A 19,386-nucleotide genomic window follows, 5' to 3' on the forward strand; every position below is an offset into this window, starting at 1 on the left:
AATAAATAAATATTAAAAAAAAAGAACACTGGCTTATCTTCTAGAGGATCTGAGTTTGATCTAAAATACACATATATCTCAACCATTCTTAAACTCCAGCTCCAGAGGATTCCCTCTTTGAGCCTTCAAGGACACTGTACTCATGTGGTAACAGACATACATGCAGGTAAAACACCCATACACACAAAATCCCTCCCGAAACTTGGGATTAAAGGCGTGCGCCACCACCGCCCAGCTGAGACATAATCTTTTTACATAGCCCTGGCTAGTGTGGAACTCACTATGTAGACACCATATTGACCTGTCACTCACAGAGATACACCCGCCTCAGCCTCCTGAATGCTGAGGTTCAAGTGTGTACCACCACACCCAGCTTAAAAAAAATTGTTTTGTTTGTTTTTTAGACAGGGTTTCTCTGTGTGTCCCTGGCTGTCCTGGAACTGGCTTTATAGATCAGGTTGTCCTCTAACTCAGAGAGATCCTCTGTCTCCTCCCTCTGCCTCCTGAGTGCTAGTGTTAAAGGCATGTGCCACCACTGCCCAGCTTAAAAAAATTTTTTAAGCAATGTATATATGTTAATTTCTTTTAAAAAACATGCTCATAAAGTAAAAATAACTTTCAAAAATGCACCAAGAGGGGCTAAAGAAATGGTTCAGAGTTTATAAGAACACTTACACTGTTCTTTCAGAAGACCTAGGTTTGGTTCCTTGTACCAACATGGTAGGTAACAGTCATTTTTATCTCCAGGTCCAGGGGATCTAGTGCCCTCTTATGTCCTCTACAGACAATAGGCACACATGTGATGCACATACATATAAACGAGCAAAACACTCATATAAGATCAATAAATTATAAAACTTTTTAATAGAACCTTAAGTTTGACTAAAAGGGTTTTGTTTTTTAGAGTTATCACTACTTTTTAAATCTTTTACAAAAATAGGTAATCAAGAATAGCAAGACGGACATCCCAGAACTAGAATTATTTCCTCGCTATCTTCTCTTCCTTCGACAGCAGCCAGCCACACGGACCCAGCAGTCTAACATCTGGGTGAATATGGGTATGATGAGCCTGAGAATGTTCCCTCAGCACTTGCCTAGAGGTAACTTAAGAATGCAGCAAGAATGCCATGCATTTCCTTCAAGATGAATGGAAAATCACATTGCTCAAAGTCTGGTGCCACTGTGCTAATATATGCCCTTTGCTTTCATGCAGAATCAGTAAATCACTGTGAGCTTAGATCTGTGGTCATGCACAAGATTGGATGGGACAGAGGCAAACTCTTAGGTGCAAACTAAGGTTTATTTTCTTTTATAGTTTGTAAGTTTATGAAAATAGCAAATAGAATGGATTTTACTTAATTTTCTTTAGTTAAGCCATTGTAAATTGTTGTTATCCCTAAGATGCAGTTCACCAATCATTGACTAATCTTTTTAACCTTACTCAAATTTATTGACATAATTAATCCCTTATGAGCTACTTTTATTTTAACAAAACGAAAAGCATTTATTGTACTAGCTAAGAACATTTTGTAAGAGACATAATACATTTGCTTTGATTTTGAGGAAGTTTTTTTGTGGTTGCATTCTGGTTGGGTTTTTTGTTTGTTTTGTTGTTGTTTCCTTTTTGATAGCGTTGATAAATGTTCGGCCTAGGCCCCTGTGTGTGCTAGATAGATGTTCTATCTATCACTTAGTCACATCTCTAGCCCAATATTGTGGCTTTGAGAAATGCTAAGCTATCCCTCAACAAAGGGGGAAAAAAAACAAAAACAAATCTATCAATCTTACACACGTCCTCAGCCTGTTTCTGATGACACACACCTTTAATCCCAGTATTCTAGAATCAGAGGCAGGTGGCTCTCTCTGAGTTCAAGGCCAGCCTGGTTGCATAGCAATTTCCAGGCCAACCAACGCCAGGGAGTGAGTCCCTATCTCAAGGTGGATGGAAGGATGGAAGGATGGAAGGATGGATGGATGGATGGATGGATGGGTTTCTCATAGCTTTGGAGCCTGTTCAGGAACTTGCTCTGTAGACCATACTGGCTTTGAACTCACAGAGATCTACCTAATTCTGTTTCCTGAGGCTGGGATTAAAGGCATGCACTGCCACCACCTGGCAAAATGTTCCTCTTAATATATAACATGAATAAGGTTCTCCTTTGATTCTAAACTAAGTTAAATTTTATTGATGAAGAATATTTACGTATTTTCCCTTGCAAATATTTGAAATTATTCTTCAGTTAAAAAAAAAAACGGAATAGATTTGAGCTGGCTAGATGGCTCCCAAAGTTATCTCCTTTGATTCAAACCTAAGTTAAATTTTATTGGTGGAGAATATTTATGTATTTTCCCTTGCAAATATTTGAAATTACTCTTCAGTTTAAAAAATAAATAGAGGGGCTGGAGAGGTGGCTCAGAGGTTAAGAGCACTAGCTGCTCTTCTAGAGGTCCTGAGTTCAATTCCCAGCACCCACATGGTGGCTCACAACCAATCTGATGCCCTCTTCTGGCATGCAGACTTACATGCAGGCAGAACATTGTATACGTAATAAATGAATGGATGAATTAATAAACAAATAAACAAACGAACTTTAAAAAAATAGATTTGAGCTGGCTAGCTGGCTCCATGAGTTACTTGTGACCAAGCCTGACAACCCTGAGTTTGATCCCCAGACTCACATGGTGAAAGGAGAGAACTGACTCCTACAAGTTGTTCTCTGACCTTTACACGCACACTTGGTATACCTGCACGCACACACAGATACTAAGTAATTTAAAGTAAAATTTTAAAATTAATTCATCAATTGAAAGTCTTGAACTGTGTTTAAGTTGTTAGAATGTTATGACTATCTGTAAACCCCGTGTAAGTACTAGCTCTCTTTTGAATTTTCCTTAAAGGGGGGCTGAAGAAATGACTCCGTGGTTAAAATCACTTGTTGGTCCTGCTCAGGCTGTAATGGTTTAAGTAAAATGCTGCAGGTCCCCAAGCAGCAACAGACAGCAGGTCCTGAAACCACAGCAGGCCAAGAGGGTCCCAGGCAGGAAGCTGCCTGGTAGGTGAGAGACCTTGATGGATAAGCACGCCATGCGGAGTGTAGTTGGAAATTGAATATTTATTTAGTGGGTTATGAAAGGGAAGGGAAGAGAAGAGTGAGACAGAGAGATTGAGAGATTGAGATGGAAAGGAAGGACTCTGACTTCAGGCAGGCAGTAAGATCTGCCTGCCTCTGCAGTGGATGGGGGAGGGAGTGGGCGGGGCTTGTCTTTTAAAGGGACAGAACAGGCCCCAGATTTAGTTCCCAGCACCCACATGGTTTCTCATAACCATCCTTAACGCCAGTAGTGCTCGGGGATCTGACACGTCTTTTAACCTCCACAGGCACCAGGCACACATGTACATGCATACTTATACACATAAAATAAAAATAAATCTGGTCTGGAGAAATGGCTCAATAATTAAGAACACTTACTGCTCTTCCAGAGGACCCAGCTTCAAATTCCCACCCTCCCATGACAGCCTACAGTTGTCTGTGATTCTAGTTCCAAAAGATCCTACACCCTCACACAGGCATTACATGAAGGCAAGAACACCATCTTCACATAAAATAAAAATAAGCATATTATTTTAAAAAATAAATCTTCAAGAAAATATAAATCTTTTTAAAAGGCTCCCTTCAGATAGTGTATGAAGATGATTCACATATTGTTTCATGACAATTAGAACAAAGCAGTGTTCACTCTTTAACGTTAAAATCACGAACAATGAATAGAATCTTTATGAAACATTCTTATTTAACTTTCTGGTAAATAGAAATGTTAGCATACCTTCCATGGCACCCATAGCATGTCTTTTTTGATTCTCTTTGAAAGATAACATGAGAGGCAAGATACGTTGTTGCATTTTTAGTAAGTATTCGTAACTCTTGTGCTGATCCTAGATTTTTGCTGCTTCTGTGAATTTCTGATTTGCTGGTTCTCTTCAAAAGCACAAAATTATACATATAAGTGGCTGCCTGCTTAATGAGCTAAACTGTATAGGCTCTGGAACTCAGTTTTCCTTTTTGTGGACTAGGAAAGTGAAGATTGGCTGGGGCATTATGCTTGCCGGGGCTTCTGAATTCTAGAGTGGGATAGTGCTGATTCTCCAAATTTGTTTCTTAGTTTGAAATTTTATTCCTGACTAATTATAAAATGAATCATTATTTTGAATTTTATAAAACTGCTTTCTTGCTGTAATCTTAAAACTAATCCTCTGATGTATACTTGAAGAAATCTGTTGTTTTAAGGGGTTTTTTTTGCTTGCTAATAGATAAATATTTGCTTTGCTATACGTTAAAAAAATCATGGTTGAGTTTTGTTATGCTATACATTGTGTGCTTCTTGGTCAAATACTCAGTTATTAACGATATTCACTAGGCTTTTTAAAAAATTACTTTTTTTGGCCGGGTGGTAATGGTACACACCTTTAGTCCCAGCACTCGGGAGGCAGAGGCAGGTGGATGGATCTCTGTGAGTTCAAGACCAGCCAATACTAAAATAGCTAATAACAGGTTTCAAAGTTATAGAGAAACCTTGTCTCAAAAAACAAACAAACAAAAGATTATTCCTTTCAAAGGAGAACATAACAAAAATCTAACCTCTTTTAGGTATGTATAACTGTTGTAAGCTACAGCTTTTGTCTAGGTTGTTGACTAAGTAATTGACCAATATTTAGCACATTTATAACCTGTCTTTGATTTTCATGGGCCTTGTCATTTTATTCCTTCATGTTTTAAGTATAAGTAGACTTAGTATATTTAGTATATATGTATATATAATAAAGTTCTCAGATCAACACCTCTAAGAGCCTGAAAGACAATTGTATCACCAGTCTTTCTGATTCTACTCTGAGCACTTCAGGAATTCAAGGTCATTGTGTTGCCAACAGGTTGGGTAGGCAAACTAGATTATATCTACCTTTTTCTCTCTCTCTCTCTCTCTCTCTCTCTCTCTCTCTCTCTCTCTTTCGCTCTGTCTGTCTGGGTTTGGTTTGGTTTTTTTCAAGACATGGTTTCTCTGTGTAACAGCCCTGTCCTGGAACTAGCTCTTGTAGACCAGTGTGGCCTCGAACTCACAGAGATCTGCCTGCCTCTGCCTCCCAAGTGCTGGGATTAAAGGTATATGCCACCACCCAACTGCAATTCTGAGTTTTAAGAACTAGATTAGGTGAACGAAATTAACTATCTGTTGAATTCAAATTCCATTCTATTTCAAGCACCCTCACTCTTCATTTTATTTTATTTTCCAGTTCTGGGCATTAAACCCAGGTCTTTTGCACATGCTGAGCAAGCATTTTACTCCTGAGTTAAATCCCTAATCCCCTCCCGAAATTCTTTTTGTTTGCTTGTTTTTTCAAGACAAGGTTTCTCTGTAGCTTTGAAGGCTGTCCTAGAACTAGCTCCTGTACATCAGAGTGGCCTCGAACTCACAGAGATCCTCCTGCCTCTGCCTTCTGAGTGCTGGGATTAAAGACATGTACCACCACCACCCAGCCCTTTTCTATTCTTAAGGAGAATTTTAATTCATCCTGCTATTATGACCAAACTGAGAACAGCCATATACTGATGTCAGTTATTTTTTTTTATCATCATGTTCCCATTCTTGGGATCAAAATATGTCAATTATTTGGATCACTATGCTTTTATTGTTCTTCTTCCAAAATTGAGGCTTTAAGATATTTGGGTCTCCAATTTTCTCAAGCAGCCCCCTACTTTGGTTTCTTTGAGGCAGGGTCTTGTGTAGCTCAGACTGACCTTTATGTAGCTGAGGATGACTCTGATGAACTCTTGGTCTTTTTGTGCTGGGCTTACCATGTCCATCCATATTCGGGTTTTTCATAATATTCTTCATTTGTAAGATTATTAAACATTTACTTCTTACTTCTCATCATTGTTTTCTAAATTACCATGGTCACCATTGCTGAGACCGGTGTTTTATGTTTGTTTGTATATTTTTTTAATGTCTCCTTTTTTCCTTATCATACCTACTATAACTATAGGAAATGTACCTTCTCCAAATGCGCCTCTAAAGCGGGTATTAGCCTATACAGGCTGTTTTAGTAGAATGCAAACCATCAAGGAAATTCATGAATATCTGTCTCAAAGGCTTCGCATCAAAGAGGAAGATATGCGACTATGGCTATACAATAGTGAGGTAAGAAACATCTCAGATTCATGAAAAGTCTGATGTTAAATCATGCTGGGGATATAGTCCAGTGGTAAAGCACTTGTTCAATATATACTAGGCTCCGGGTTTCAAAAAAGAATTTAACTGTATTTCATAAATAAGAGAATTGTCTGTAGTAGTTATGCTAAAAGCCATTTCTGGGTTCTCAATAAAAACTTTAGAGTTTTAATTTCTGTATACATACATGTAAACATTTGTCACCTGAGATCATAATGACAGTTAATCAACATGAGCAAAACAGTACCATTTTTTATAGATTGCTGTGGCATTATAAAGTTACAGCAAATAGTCTTATATTTTTCTTTTATTTTGTTATGTTTTATCTGCATGTAATGTCTGTACCACGCACATACCTGGTGCCCATGAAAACCAGAAGAGTGGTCAGATTCCCTGGAACTGGAGATACAAAAGGTTGTGAACAAAGGGTGCAGGGAAGGAAGCCCTGGAGCTTTGTAAGGAAAAACAAGTGGTCTTAACCACTGAGTTCTGTCTCTAGCCCAGTTTTTTTTTTTAAGTAGATTTCTTGTTAGATTTCTTTTAAAGTTGTTTATGTACGTTTAAAATACAAGCAATGTAAAGTACATAGTAAAAATTCTCTGTTTCCATCCCTGACCTTTATCTTCCATCCTCCTCGGAGGCAATGCTATATTAAATGCTTGTATGTTCTTCATAGTATATTCAGTATTGCTTGTATTCTAAAGCTGGGTCGTAAGTATAGTTTTCCTAGTTCTCTGTTCTCTAGTATATTCTTTCTTGTGTCCTGCTTTAGTCACCATTAAGAGGCATAATCATATAGGAATTAAAGGCACGGTTTGTGTGCACAAGGAAGGAAAATATGGGTAGCAATAGGGAAATAGGTAAATTCAGTTACAAGTTACAAAGTTACATTACTAAGAGTTAAATCCTTACTCTGCCATTTGTTAGTTGTATAGCTGAGGCAAGTCACTTAACATTCTATACCCCAGTTTTCACAGTAAAGGGGAATGAAGCTTTATTTTCTGCAAGTTCTGTTGTCCTGGTGAACTTTGGTTTGGTCTGTAGTGACTTATCTACTATTTCCACAAATTATATATAATTTTGTTTCAGCAACATGTAAAATTTTAGAACACGCCATCATTCCATCACTTTGTCCCCTAAACTATAGATTTGAACATCTAAATATCTGTAAAATGTAAGTGCAAAGCAATAGTAGTTGTCATTCATTTTTATTTTTGTATTTGTTTCAAGTTTACTAGCCAAATTAACAGAAGCATTTTCTTCTCTACAGAACTACCTGACTCTTTTGGATGATGAGGATCACAGGTTGGAATATCTGAAAATCCAGGATGAGCAGCACCTGGTAATTGAAGGTACAGAATAGAAATGCACATATATATTAGATTGGGGCATTTGTAATAGTGGTGATGTATGTGGGGAGTGTTTAGTTTTGTTAATGGGTTTTTGGTGTGTGTTGGGTTAATTTGAGGAAATTGTTGTTTTGTATTTTTGAGACAATCTCTTATAGCCCAGCTGGCCTTGAACTTCACTGAATAGATGAGGAAGATCTTTTACTTTTTACTCTGATCCTGCTGCCTCTGCCTCCCATATGATGGCATAGATTAAGTTTTAGCTTAGGGTAAGACTCTACAGAATTACTCACTAAGTAATCCCATTTTACAATTTTCTCAAGATAGTTAGCATTATATTCCTTATGTTAAAGCAGACCCACTGAACTCCTAGTGTGTTTCTTACCTACTAGATTGTTTCAAAAGAAGAATGGCCTGTTTATATGTAGCCTTAGGCTGACCAAGGAAGGAAAATATGGGTGGCAACAGGTAAATTCAGTTGTAAGTTACGAAGTTTTATAAAATTTTCAGACTACCATTTTGAGTTAAGATACCAACATTTCTCCCCTAGTACTGGAGAATGAACCTAGGAACCCATGCATGTGAGGCATCCTACCAACTAAGTTTTGTTCCCATCTCCTCTCAGACTCTAGTATTCATTAGCACTGGCCCCTCACCAACAGTGCAACTTCTGTACTCACCGATGATTCACACATGACGCATTCATGTTGAAGTTGTGTTTTTCCCTATAATGCCTCATGAAAACACTGCATGTGATGAAATTAGTGGATTGCATCAACAATTGTTAATTCGATGAAAAGATTTTCATATTTCTGATTTTTATTTGTTTTGTTTTTTGTTTTTTTCAAGATAGTGTTTCTCTGTGACAGCCCTGGCTGTCCTTGGACTCACTTTGTAGACCAGGCTGGCTTTGAACTCACAGAGATTTACGTGCCTCTACCTCCCGAGTGCTGGGATTAAAGGCGTACACCATCACTGCCCAGCATATTTCTGATGTTTTAAGTTTGGGAAATTTTACTATATCTAAACTTCAATTATTTCTGTAGATTTTTAAATATAATTTTACTTCAAGTTAGTACTTGAAGTAGTGTCTTATTATTATTTGAAATGACTTTAAAATCCACAGTAGAAAGAGTAGAATTGAACAAGCTATAATGATGATTATGTGTAAAGATTCTGTGATGAGCTCCATTATTTTGTACATTAACCAAAGAGAGAGAGAGAGAGAGAGAGAGAGATCAGTGAACCAAAAAAAAACAGTAAGGGGCTAAGGATGTAGGGATGTAATTCAGTTAGTAGACTTGTTGCCTGGCATACATGAGATTTTTTTGTTTTGTTTTGATTTTTGTTTGTTTTAGTTTTTAAAGACAGGGCTTCTCAGTGTGACCCTGGCTATCCTGGAACTCTGTAGATCAGGCTGGCCTCAAACTCACAGAGATCTGCCTGCTTCTGCCACCACCACCCCCAAGTGCTCGGATTTAAGGTATGCCGCCACTGCCTAGACTAGCATGTATGAATCTGATTCCTACTCCACATAAAACCAACTAGAGTTGTAATCCCAGCACTCAGGAGGTGGAGTCTGGTTATCGTTGGCTACACATAGATACAGCAAGTCTGTGGCTAGCCTGGGCTACAAGAAACACTCAAAATATAGAGAATTGGAATGATTTTAGACTTACTAAAATTTACCTGATTTTTTTTTAAGTTCTGGTAATAGAAATAATTTTTTAACATGGTTTTTTGAGTGATTGAATCATTTGGGTAAGAAGTTAATACATTCCAATCTGTCTTTCCAGTTCGCAACAAAGATATGAGCTGGCCTGAGGAAATGTCCTTTATAGCAAATAGTAGCAAAATAGATAGACATAAAGGTAAGTCGGTATATTATTTCTTTTTAAATATTTATTTATTTATTATGAATACTATATTCTGTTTGTATGTATGCTAGCAGACCAGAAGAGGGCACCAGGCCCCATTACAGATGGTTGTGAGCCACCATGTGATTGCTGGGAATTGAACTCAGGACCTTTGGAAGAGCAGGCAATGCTCTTAACCTCTGAGCCATCTCTCCAGCCCCATCGGTATATTATTTTTACAGACTTATTTTGTTGTAGTTGGAGATACTTTCACTATGTCATCTAGACTGAACTTGAATACTTGAACTTAATCCTCCTGCTACCTCTGGAGAGAGGCCACCACATCTAACTTAGACAGTTTTAAACTTACTCTTTTTTGTTCTTTCTAACTCTGCAATTAAATAATTTATACACTGGATATGGTGATATACGTTTGTCACCCCAGCACTTGAGATAAAGCAGAGATCTAGAGCAGTCTGGGCTCAAAGTAAAAAACTCTGTCTCCAAAAAAAAAAAAAAAAAAAAAAAAATTAATAAGGGCCAGGAAGATAGCTCAGATAGAGTGCATAGCATAGGACTGTGAGGATCCAAGTTCAGAGCCCCAGCACCCATGTAAAAATTAAGTCACTGTAGTACATACCTATAATCTCCACACCGTGGAGACAAAAATAGAAGGATTCCTGGCCAGGCGGCTCCGCCAATTAGTGAGCTCCAGGTTCAGTGGGAGACCTTGTCATAGAAAGTAAAATGGAGAAAGAAACCCACATAATCTTCTAATCTTCAAATGCCCACATATACACATACAAATAATGATTCACAGATATATTTTTGTTAATTTGTTTGTTTTAAAAGACAGTGTCTTATGGGAAGTGGTGGGATGGGTATGACCAAAATACATTGTATATGTATATAGAATTCTCAAAAATAATTATTTTAATTTCTGAAGTTTATATTTTACTTTATGTGTATGAGTGTTTTGAATGCAGTTATGTCTGTACACCACAGGTGTGCCTGGAACCCTTAGGGTTCAGCATATTAAATCCCTGGGCTTGGGACAGTTATGAACCTCTACATGTGCTGAGAATCAAACCCAGGTCCTCTGGAAGAGCAGCAAGTGCTTTTAACTACTAAGCCATCAGGACCACCCCTCAAAGAATAAATTGTTTTAGATTTCCTTTCCTTTAAATCTAAGATCTTACTATATAACCCAGACTACATGATTTTTCCAGTACTGCCTTCCTAGTGCTAGAATCATAGGTGTGTACAACCATGCCCAATATAAAGTCATCTTTGGAGAATTTAATTCTGGGGTGTTTTTCTTGTTGTCGTAAACAAAGTCTCATATTGACTTCCTAATCCTCCTGCTTCTGTCTCCCAAGTATTGGTGTTATGAGCATGCCTATCACAAGATACCAACAGCCACAATTAAAAACAACACTTGGCTATTTCTAAGTTACAAGTGAGCAAGGATCATCATGCTTGCCCAAGAAACTCCATGAAAAACTGATGTGAATGACGTGATTAAAAAAAAATGTAAGGGGGGCTGGAGAGATGGCTCAGTGGTTAAGAGCATTGCCTGTTCTTCCAAAGGTCCTGAGTTCAAATCCCAGCAACCACATGGTGGCTCACAACTATCTGTAATGAGGTCTGGTGCCCTCTTCTGGCCTGCAGACAGAATATTGTATACATATAAATAAATAAATATTTAAAAAAAAAATAAAAAAAATGTAAGGGGCTGGAGAAATGGCTAAGAGATCCTAAGTTCAATTCCCAGCAACCACATGGTTGTGTAATGAGATTTGGTGCCCTCTTCTGGCCTGAAGGCATACATCCAGGCAGAATACTGTATGCATAATAAATAAATAAATTATTTTTAAAAAGCTTTTAAACTGGGCAGTGGTGGCATACACCTTTAATCCCAACACTCGAGACCATCCTGATCCACAGAGCCAAGGCTACGTAGAGAAGCCCTGTCTCAAAACACCAAAAAAAAAAAAAAAGAAAGAAAGAAAAACTGAAAGTAAGGTTAAAGAAAAAACCCTCACCATTAATCTCCATTTATCTGACAGGGCGATAATGGCACATGCTATTATCATTTCAGCTATCAGGAAGCAGAGGCAGGTGAATCTCTGTGAGTTTGAGGCCAGCCTGGTCTACAGAGTGAGTTCCAGGACAGCCAGGGTTACACAGAGAAACCCTGTCTCAAAAAGGAAAAAAAAAAAAAATTAAATTCTCATGTTGGAAGCCAGTGTTGTGACGCATGCCTGTAATGCCAGTACATGGAAGGTTAATGCAGGAGGATTCTTAGTTTGAGGTCAACCTCTGATGCTAAGTAAGTTTCTGTCAAAAATAGAGGGAAAAGAAAAGTAACACAGTTGAAGTTGAGTACAAATGAGCATTCCACAGCATGTTGTTATAGCCAGGCTCTTGTCTCATTATTTGTTGCAGTTCCCACAGAAAAGGGAGCCACAGGTCTGAGTAACCTGGGAAACACATGCTTCATGAACTCAAGCATCCAGTGTGTTAGTAACACACAACCACTGACACAGTATTTTATCTCAGGGAGACATCTTTATGAACTCAACAGGTAATATTCTTTGACCCACTGGCAATTTATTTTCTGTAGCTTTGATCTAAATCCAATATTGCTTAAATCTCCTCTCCCTTTAACGTGAAGGAAAAAATGTTATTTCATTGCCTTATCAAATATGAATAAGGGCCAAGGGATATGTCTTTTGATAGGTAGTTTTGTGCCCACATGATTGTAAATTGTAAATTATGGAGAATCTATGGCAACAAATTTCCCTCTCAAACTTCTAGGACAAATCCCATTGGTATGAAAGGCCATATGGCTAAATGCTATGGCGATTTGGTGCAGGAACTTTGGAGTGGAACTCAGAAGAATGTTGCCCCATTAAAGCTTCGGGTAAGCAGACTAAAATAATATGAAAATATTATTATTCCCTAATGGTTCTTTTATCACTTTTATTGCACATTTTCTCTATTTAGCTTTCTTAATCAACTTTTAAATTATTTTACTAAGTATCCTAAATACCAAATTTGCATAAAATCAAATAAGTGGAAAATACTGCTGTATGTGTAGTGAACAGGGCGAAAACACTAAAGAAACAGTACATCCTTGAGACATTGTTCATTTTACAGATTTACCAACTCCTTTGCTTGTGTGAAGAGCAAACTTTTTTGGTACTCTTTGACTGCTAACATAGGCCACCTAATTATACCTGATAGATTTTTAGCATTGATAAGATAATTCAGTTGTAAGTCCTGATAGTTAAACACTATGCTTTTTGGCCTCTAATCTAACAGTAAAACCTAAGATAGAACAAGACCAGAATAGGTAACTAGAAGAAAACCTTTTTATACATTAGGAAATATTTCAGGATGATCAGTTGCCATCTTACTATTTCTATAAATAAAAATTTTATAAATATAAATTAAGCATCTCTGTGAATAAAGAACTGTTTGCTTTGATAGTATCTTAGAGTTCTGTTGCTGTGATGAGACATGACTATGGCAACTTACAAAGAAAACATTTAATTGAGGCTGGCTTACTGTTCAGAGGTTTATCTCTTATTATCATGGTGGGACATGGTGGCATACCGTGATACTGGAGAGGTGGCTGAGAGTTCTACTGCTGGATAGGCAGATAGCAGGAAGAGAGAGGGACACTGGACCTGGCTTGAACTTCTGAAACTTCACATCCCACTTCCAGTGACACATTTCCTCCAACAAGGCCACACCCCCAATAGTGCCACTCTCTGTGGGCCCTTGGGGGCCATTTTCATTCAAACCACCACACGGATGGTAAACTAGGAAACGTTCTTGTCGAAATGCCTCTCATTTTTTTGTCACCTGAGATTAAAGTTAGAAAGAGTAAATTCTTATCCAGAATTTGTTTGCTGAAGGAGAGGAAGACCAAATATTATGTCATTTACTTTCTTTCTGATGTTTATCAATGATTGAATTATGGAACATGCTTGTTCCAAATTTTATAAGATAGGAAATAATGACTGCTACTCCTCCTTTTTATAGTGGACAATAGCAAAATATGCTCCCAGGTTTAATGGGTTCCAGCAACAAGACTCCCAAGAACTTCTGGCTTTCCTTTTGGATGGTCTTCATGAAGATCTCAACCGAGTCCACGAGAAGCCATATGTAGAACTAAAAGACAGTGATGGACGACCCGACTGGGAAGTAGCTGCAGAGGTTTGTTTGTTTTGAATGTCTTTTGTTGTTTTTAATGAGTCTTGTGTTCTACTGACTTAGCTGGACACTTTTTTTTTATGCCTTTTGGTGAATAAACTAGCCAGTGTATGTGTGTACAGGTAATAATAGAGGTTAGAGGTTTGTGTTGGCTGTCTTCTTAATCTATGCCCTATCTTATTTTTGAGATATGTCTCTCACTGAACATGTAGTTCACTGATTTGGCAGTCTGGCTAGCCGGCAGGTTCCAGGGATCCTCCTGTCTCTATCCCCCCAGCGCTGAGTTTACAGGCCTGCCCCCAGGACCCTAGGTTAACATGGAGTGTTTTTTGTTGGCCAACAATTCCTGGGCATGTGCAGTGTCACTCTATTCGAGAAAACTAGTTTTGACACTTGTAGCAGCTACCAACTGCACATAGCTTCTTAATTTGGCCTTGGATTTTGTGCTCTCTTCCCCTTGTCTGGTCTAAGATGTTGTCTGGTTTGAACTTAGGCAGGTCTTATGAATGCTGTCACAGTTTCTGTGAATTCATACGTACATCCAGCCCTGTTGCATCTGGAAAACACTGTTTCCTTAGATTTATCTTCCACCTCTAGATCTCATTTTTCTACCCCATCTTCTCATAGATCCCTGAGCCTGGAGGCTCCGGGTGTGATAAAGACATCCTATTTAGGGATGCATGCTCAAGAGGTTCTTACTCTATGCATGTTTTTCTGTTGTGGATCTCTGTCTTAATTCCCATCTATTTCAAGAAGAGGCTTCTCTGATGAGAGTTCAGTAAGTCACTGATCTATGGATATAGTAGTATATTGTTAGGAGTCATTTTATTTCAATATTCATTTAGCAGAAAACTGTAGGTTTTCCCATAGGGCCTATCATCTATCTAGTCTCAGATTCTCGGCCTCATTAACTGTCAAATACAAGTTCAATCTCAAGGAGCAGGCCTTATATCCAATCAAAAGGTGGTTGGTTATTCTGAAAATATTTGTGCCACTATTGCATGAATGGGTATATCTTGCAGGCAAGTCATTATTATAGTTCACAGGATTCATAGCTGAGTAAGATTGATGATTCCTTTTCTCTTCCTGTAGTGTGTATAGTGCCTTCCGGTCAGTAAAAGTGAAGCTTATAGTTAAGAACCAGCTCAATTTTTCCATGTTCAGTGGCATAAGTATGTGGTATATTCAGCAGTAAAATCTTATGGTCAGATTGTACAGAGTAACAAAGAGCAGTGGCTTATGTTTGGGGAAGTCTATAGGATCTCTTTGGCCAACAATTCAAAATGATGTAACCCATTCCTGGATCTACAGATTTTATTTGGTAGTATATAGTGTGTAGTGGGTCAATTTATGTAGCTATGACTGTCGTAGAACTTGCTGTGTTGACCAGGCTGGTCTCAAACTCACAGAGATCTGCTTTCTCTGCCTCCAGAGTGCCAGAATTAAAGATGTACACCACTATGCCTTCCTTGGTTTTAAGTTTCTTATAAAGCAGTAAATACGATGTTCTTACCACAATTATATGTGGCATCATTTAAATTTGAATAAGAGTATATTCTGTGGTTATTTAAACCCAATATACTTAACCAATAATTTTAGATTGTATTGAAAGGTTTATCTTTTAAATTTGAAAATGAAATTTCGTTTTTCCTTAATAGGCCTGGGACAACCATCTAAGGAGAAATAGATCAATCGTTGTGGACTTGTTCCATGGTCAGCTAAGATCCCAAGTCAAATGCAAGACATGTGGCCATATAAGTGTCCGATTCGACCCTTTCAATTTTTTGTCTTTACCACTTCCAATGGACAGTTATATGCATTTAGAAATAACAGGTAGGTTCTCCTTCTTATTTAGCTTCTCTAGGATCACTAATTATAGGCTCAATGTCCTTTATGTATGGCTAGAAACCAAATATGAGTGAGTACATCCCATGTTCCTCTTTTTGGGTCTGGCTTACCTCACTCAGGATAGTGTTTTCTATTCCCATCCATTTGCATGCAAAATTCAAGAAGTCCTTGTTTTTTACTGCTGAGTAGTACTCTAATATATATATTCCATACTTTCTTCATCCATTCTTCCATTGAAGGGCATCTAGGTTGTTTCATGAATAAAAAAAAAAAAAAAGAAAAGAAATAACAGGTAGGTCACAGAGTTCTGAAAAACCAATTCATTTTTTTTATTTTCCAGCCTGAATTTAGCTATTTGTTTGCAATGAGTTCTCCTTAAATATGAGTAGTCAGCATGTTATAATCAAGCACTCCACATTAAGGCACAATTTCAGATTCCAAAGGTTTAGAGCATGGGCCTGTTTTTGAGCTCATTGGTGCTTTTCTTAATTCCAGTCATAGCAGAAACTCTGAAAAGCTTGTAAAGCCAATCAGACTTCTTTATCAGATGAATATTAAAAAAAAAATCTTGATTTCAGTCAGTATTATTCCTAAGTTTTACTTTAGCATTTACAAAAAAAAAAAATCTAGGCTAAAATATTTGCTGTTTGCAAGTCGGATATATCTGTTGTGTTTTGTAAGACTTTCCTTTTAACCTGCATTTTATTAATAAAAAGTTTTGTTTTATTTACTAGTAATTAAATTAGATGGTACTACCCCAATACGATATGGACTAAGACTGAATATGGATGAAAAGTACACAGGTTTGAAAAAGCAGCTGAGTGATCTCTGTGGACTTAAATCAGAACAAATCCTTCTTGCAGAAGTAAATAGTTCCAACATAAAGGTAATATTAGTTGTTCTTTCTAGGAAATATGATTCTATTCTTCAAATATAGGTTTCGCAGTGATTTCAGTTATTATGTTAATGCCTTACGATTATATTGCTGAGCTCCCACAGTCTACATCACCCTCAGCACCACTATCTTCCACGCCCCTACTTGAATGACCCATTAAATCCTGCTTAAAGCATTCAACTGCTTTCCTAATCCAAAATTCACATTCTGCCAACAGAGTGGTCAGGCCCATCACAGCAATATCACACTTCTGGTACCAGCTTCTGTCTTAGTCAGTATGTTGCTGTGAAGAGACACCATGGCCAAGGCATCTCTTACAAAGAAAGCATTGAGTTGAGGCTTATTTACAGTTTTAGAGGGTTAATCCACTATCATAGCAGGGAGCAGGGTGGCACACAAGCAAATTGTTGCTGGAGAAGTTTTACATCCTGATCAGCAGGCAGAAGGAAGAAAGAACAACAGTGGGCCTGACTTGGGCTTTTAAAACTACAAAACCCACCCCCAGTGACACACTTCTTCCAACAAGGCCACACCTTCTAATTCTTATCAAATAATACCACTCCTTAATGACTAAATGTTGCAGGGAGGCTGCTCATTGGTTTCTGGCTGCTCAGCCCCCGAAATAATCACACAGAAACTATATTTATTAAATCGCTGCTTGACCCTTTAGCTCTAGCTTCTTATTGGCTAAGTCTTACATATTAAATTAACCCATTTCTATTATTCTGTGTATCCCCATGAGGCTGTGGTTTACTGGGTAAAGTTCTTGTGTCTGTCTCTGGCGGGGCTACATGGCTTCTCTTTGACTCCACCTTCCTTCTCTCAGGATTCAGTTTAGTTTTCCCCACCTAGTTCTGTTCTACCCTGTCAGGCCTAGCCAGTTTCTTTATTAACCAATGGTACTCATATCATGGGGGGGGGGGGGATATCGCACATCACCTCCCCTTTTCTGTTTAAATAAAAAAGGAAGGTTTATAACAAAACAGGTATCAAGCAAGAATTATAGTTACAACATTTATATCTACTTTATCTTTTATCATAACTAAGGAAAACTATAATAACAACTATTCTTCAACTCCATCAAAGACTTTAGAAGGATATAATATTACCTAAGTAAACAGGAAGTACATTGTAAACAACTTCCAAAACTCTAGAATTGGCAGAAACATCTCGCTATCTGGACAGTCACCCAAAGTTCTGTCATTTTGGGTCATCCATATTCAGCCTACTGACCCATAGTATCTGGCAGACTTTTCCATGAAGCAGGAAATTTCAAAGACAGGTCTACCCATATTGGCAGTTTGTCAGTCACTTTTTTCTGTATCCTGCAGAATATCTGACAGTCTCTTTCATGAAGCAGGAACCCTAAAGGACAGTCTCACCTTTAGGCAAGTTGAACAGTCATTTCTCTGTGGGTCCTGCATATCCAGTTCACACAGCATACCATCAGGCAGTCTAGTCAAGAGCAGTTTCTTGCCCAAGTGGCTAACAAACTCCATAGGGAGCCTCTTCAATGCCCATCATCCTCTTGAAGTAATTGGTGCTGCCAGGAGGTGTGCCTCATGTCATGAAAAGTCCAAATGCCATATTCTATAGTCTTTGAAAGGTTTGAAGAATGCCTATCCATCTGAAATACATATCTGTCCATCTAGAAAATCTAACATGACTACAAACTTGACTATTATAGATGACTCTATTTACCTATACTTCTTAATTATATATTACATTAATGAGCTACACAATCATAGTACCTTAATCAAGAGCAGAAATATATATACACAGTATAGCAAAATTGACCTTAAATTTGTAACAATAAACCAAGATCCATACCAATGCAAATTATTCATATGTAATTTGAATATCTCCCTTTAAATGTAAACAAATATTTATAAACAATATTTGGGAATATGTGCACAGTTTTCTCCAAACTGCTTCTTGCTGTTTATTGGGCGAAGTAATTTTTTGAGTAGTGTTCAAGGTGACCTTTCAGGGGGACTTGGTCCATCAAACCATATTAGTCTGGAAATAATCCACAGGTTCTGATTCTCTGTGGAAACAAAAGAAGAACCTCTTTTCCAAAGCAACATATCCTTATACGCAAATTCTAAAGTCAAGATACCTTCATAATATACAGGCTCATTTAGCTTAGCAGCCCATACAATGAAATGTCTCTCTGTTCTTAGCTCCTTCACCGTCAACAAATTTAAAAAAGGGGCCGGGGCACTTTTAATCCCAGCACTCAGGAAGCAGAGGCAGGATCTCTGTGAGTTCAAGGCCAGCCTGGTCTACAAGAGCTAGTTCCAATACAGGCTCCAAAGTTACAGAGAAGCCCTGTCTCGAAAAAAGAAAAATTCTCCGTAGCTTTTGGTTCCTGTCCTGGAACTAGCTCTTGTAGACCTGGCTGGCCTCGAACTCAAAGAGATCCGCCTGCCTCTGCCTCAGTGCTGGGATTAAAGGTGTGCGCTACCACCGCCCGGCAAGGAAGATTGTTTTACTGTTGTGGTGGTACACCTTTAATCCCAGCAGGGGTAGAAGCAGGCAGATCTCTGTGTGCTCAAGGTCAGCTTGGTCTACAACGAGAGTTCCCAGACAGCCAGACAGAACTACTTAGTGAAACCTTGTCTTAAAAAAATAAAATAAATAAAAAATAAAATTTCTCTACATCACAGATAATTTTTCTATTTTATTTAAAACTTGTTTTTTCTTTATTCTTTTTGTAGAACTTCCCTCAGGACAACCAAAAAGTTCGACTCTCAGTGAGTGGATTTTTGTGTGCATTTGAAATTCCCGTTCTTGCATCTCCAGTCTCAGCGTGTAGTCCAATACAAACAGGTAACCTAGACCACCTCCTCGGGATCTCAGTGTTAAACTTTGGTGTAGGGCCATCAGAATAGCTCAGCTTGATAAAAGGGCTTGCAATGATCTAAGCCTGATGACCTGACATGGTGGAAGGAGAGAACTGACTCCTGCAAATTGTTCTCTGACTTCCACA

At 38.1% G+C, this 19,386-nt stretch overlaps 1 protein-coding gene across 4 annotated transcripts in view; it reads left to right on the forward strand.

Moving 5' to 3' along the window:
- The window catches only part of Usp32 (ubiquitin specific peptidase 32), a 134,074-nt gene that overhangs the window by 82,476 nt on the left and 32,212 nt on the right, over positions 1-19,386 (forward strand). For 2 of the 4 annotated variants that reach the window (XM_041664340.1, XM_041664341.1), the window contains exons 16-26: positions 941-1,100; positions 3,871-3,906; positions 6,038-6,192; positions 7,493-7,574; positions 9,368-9,442; positions 11,876-12,014; positions 12,248-12,353; positions 13,481-13,654; positions 15,310-15,484; positions 16,234-16,385; positions 19,115-19,226. In XM_041664340.1, the coding sequence (XP_041520274.1) occupies positions 941-1,100; positions 3,871-3,906; positions 6,038-6,192; positions 7,493-7,574; positions 9,368-9,442; positions 11,876-12,014; positions 12,248-12,353; positions 13,481-13,654; positions 15,310-15,484; positions 16,234-16,385; positions 19,115-19,226 (1,366 nt within the window). The remainder of the gene's footprint in view (positions 1-940; positions 1,101-3,870; positions 3,907-6,037; positions 6,193-7,492; positions 7,575-9,367; positions 9,443-11,875; positions 12,015-12,247; positions 12,354-13,480; positions 13,655-15,309; positions 15,485-16,233; positions 16,386-19,114; positions 19,227-19,386) is intronic. The other 2 variants (XM_041664342.1, XM_041664343.1) reach the window with 2 other exon arrangements.

The sequence above is a fragment of the Microtus oregoni genome, unplaced genomic scaffold (genome assembly GCF_018167655.1).
Source record: "Microtus oregoni isolate MIOR12 unplaced genomic scaffold, Mior012 000015F_ref0000493, whole genome shotgun sequence".
NCBI classification, from domain to species: domain Eukaryota; kingdom Metazoa; phylum Chordata; class Mammalia; order Rodentia; family Cricetidae; genus Microtus; species Microtus oregoni.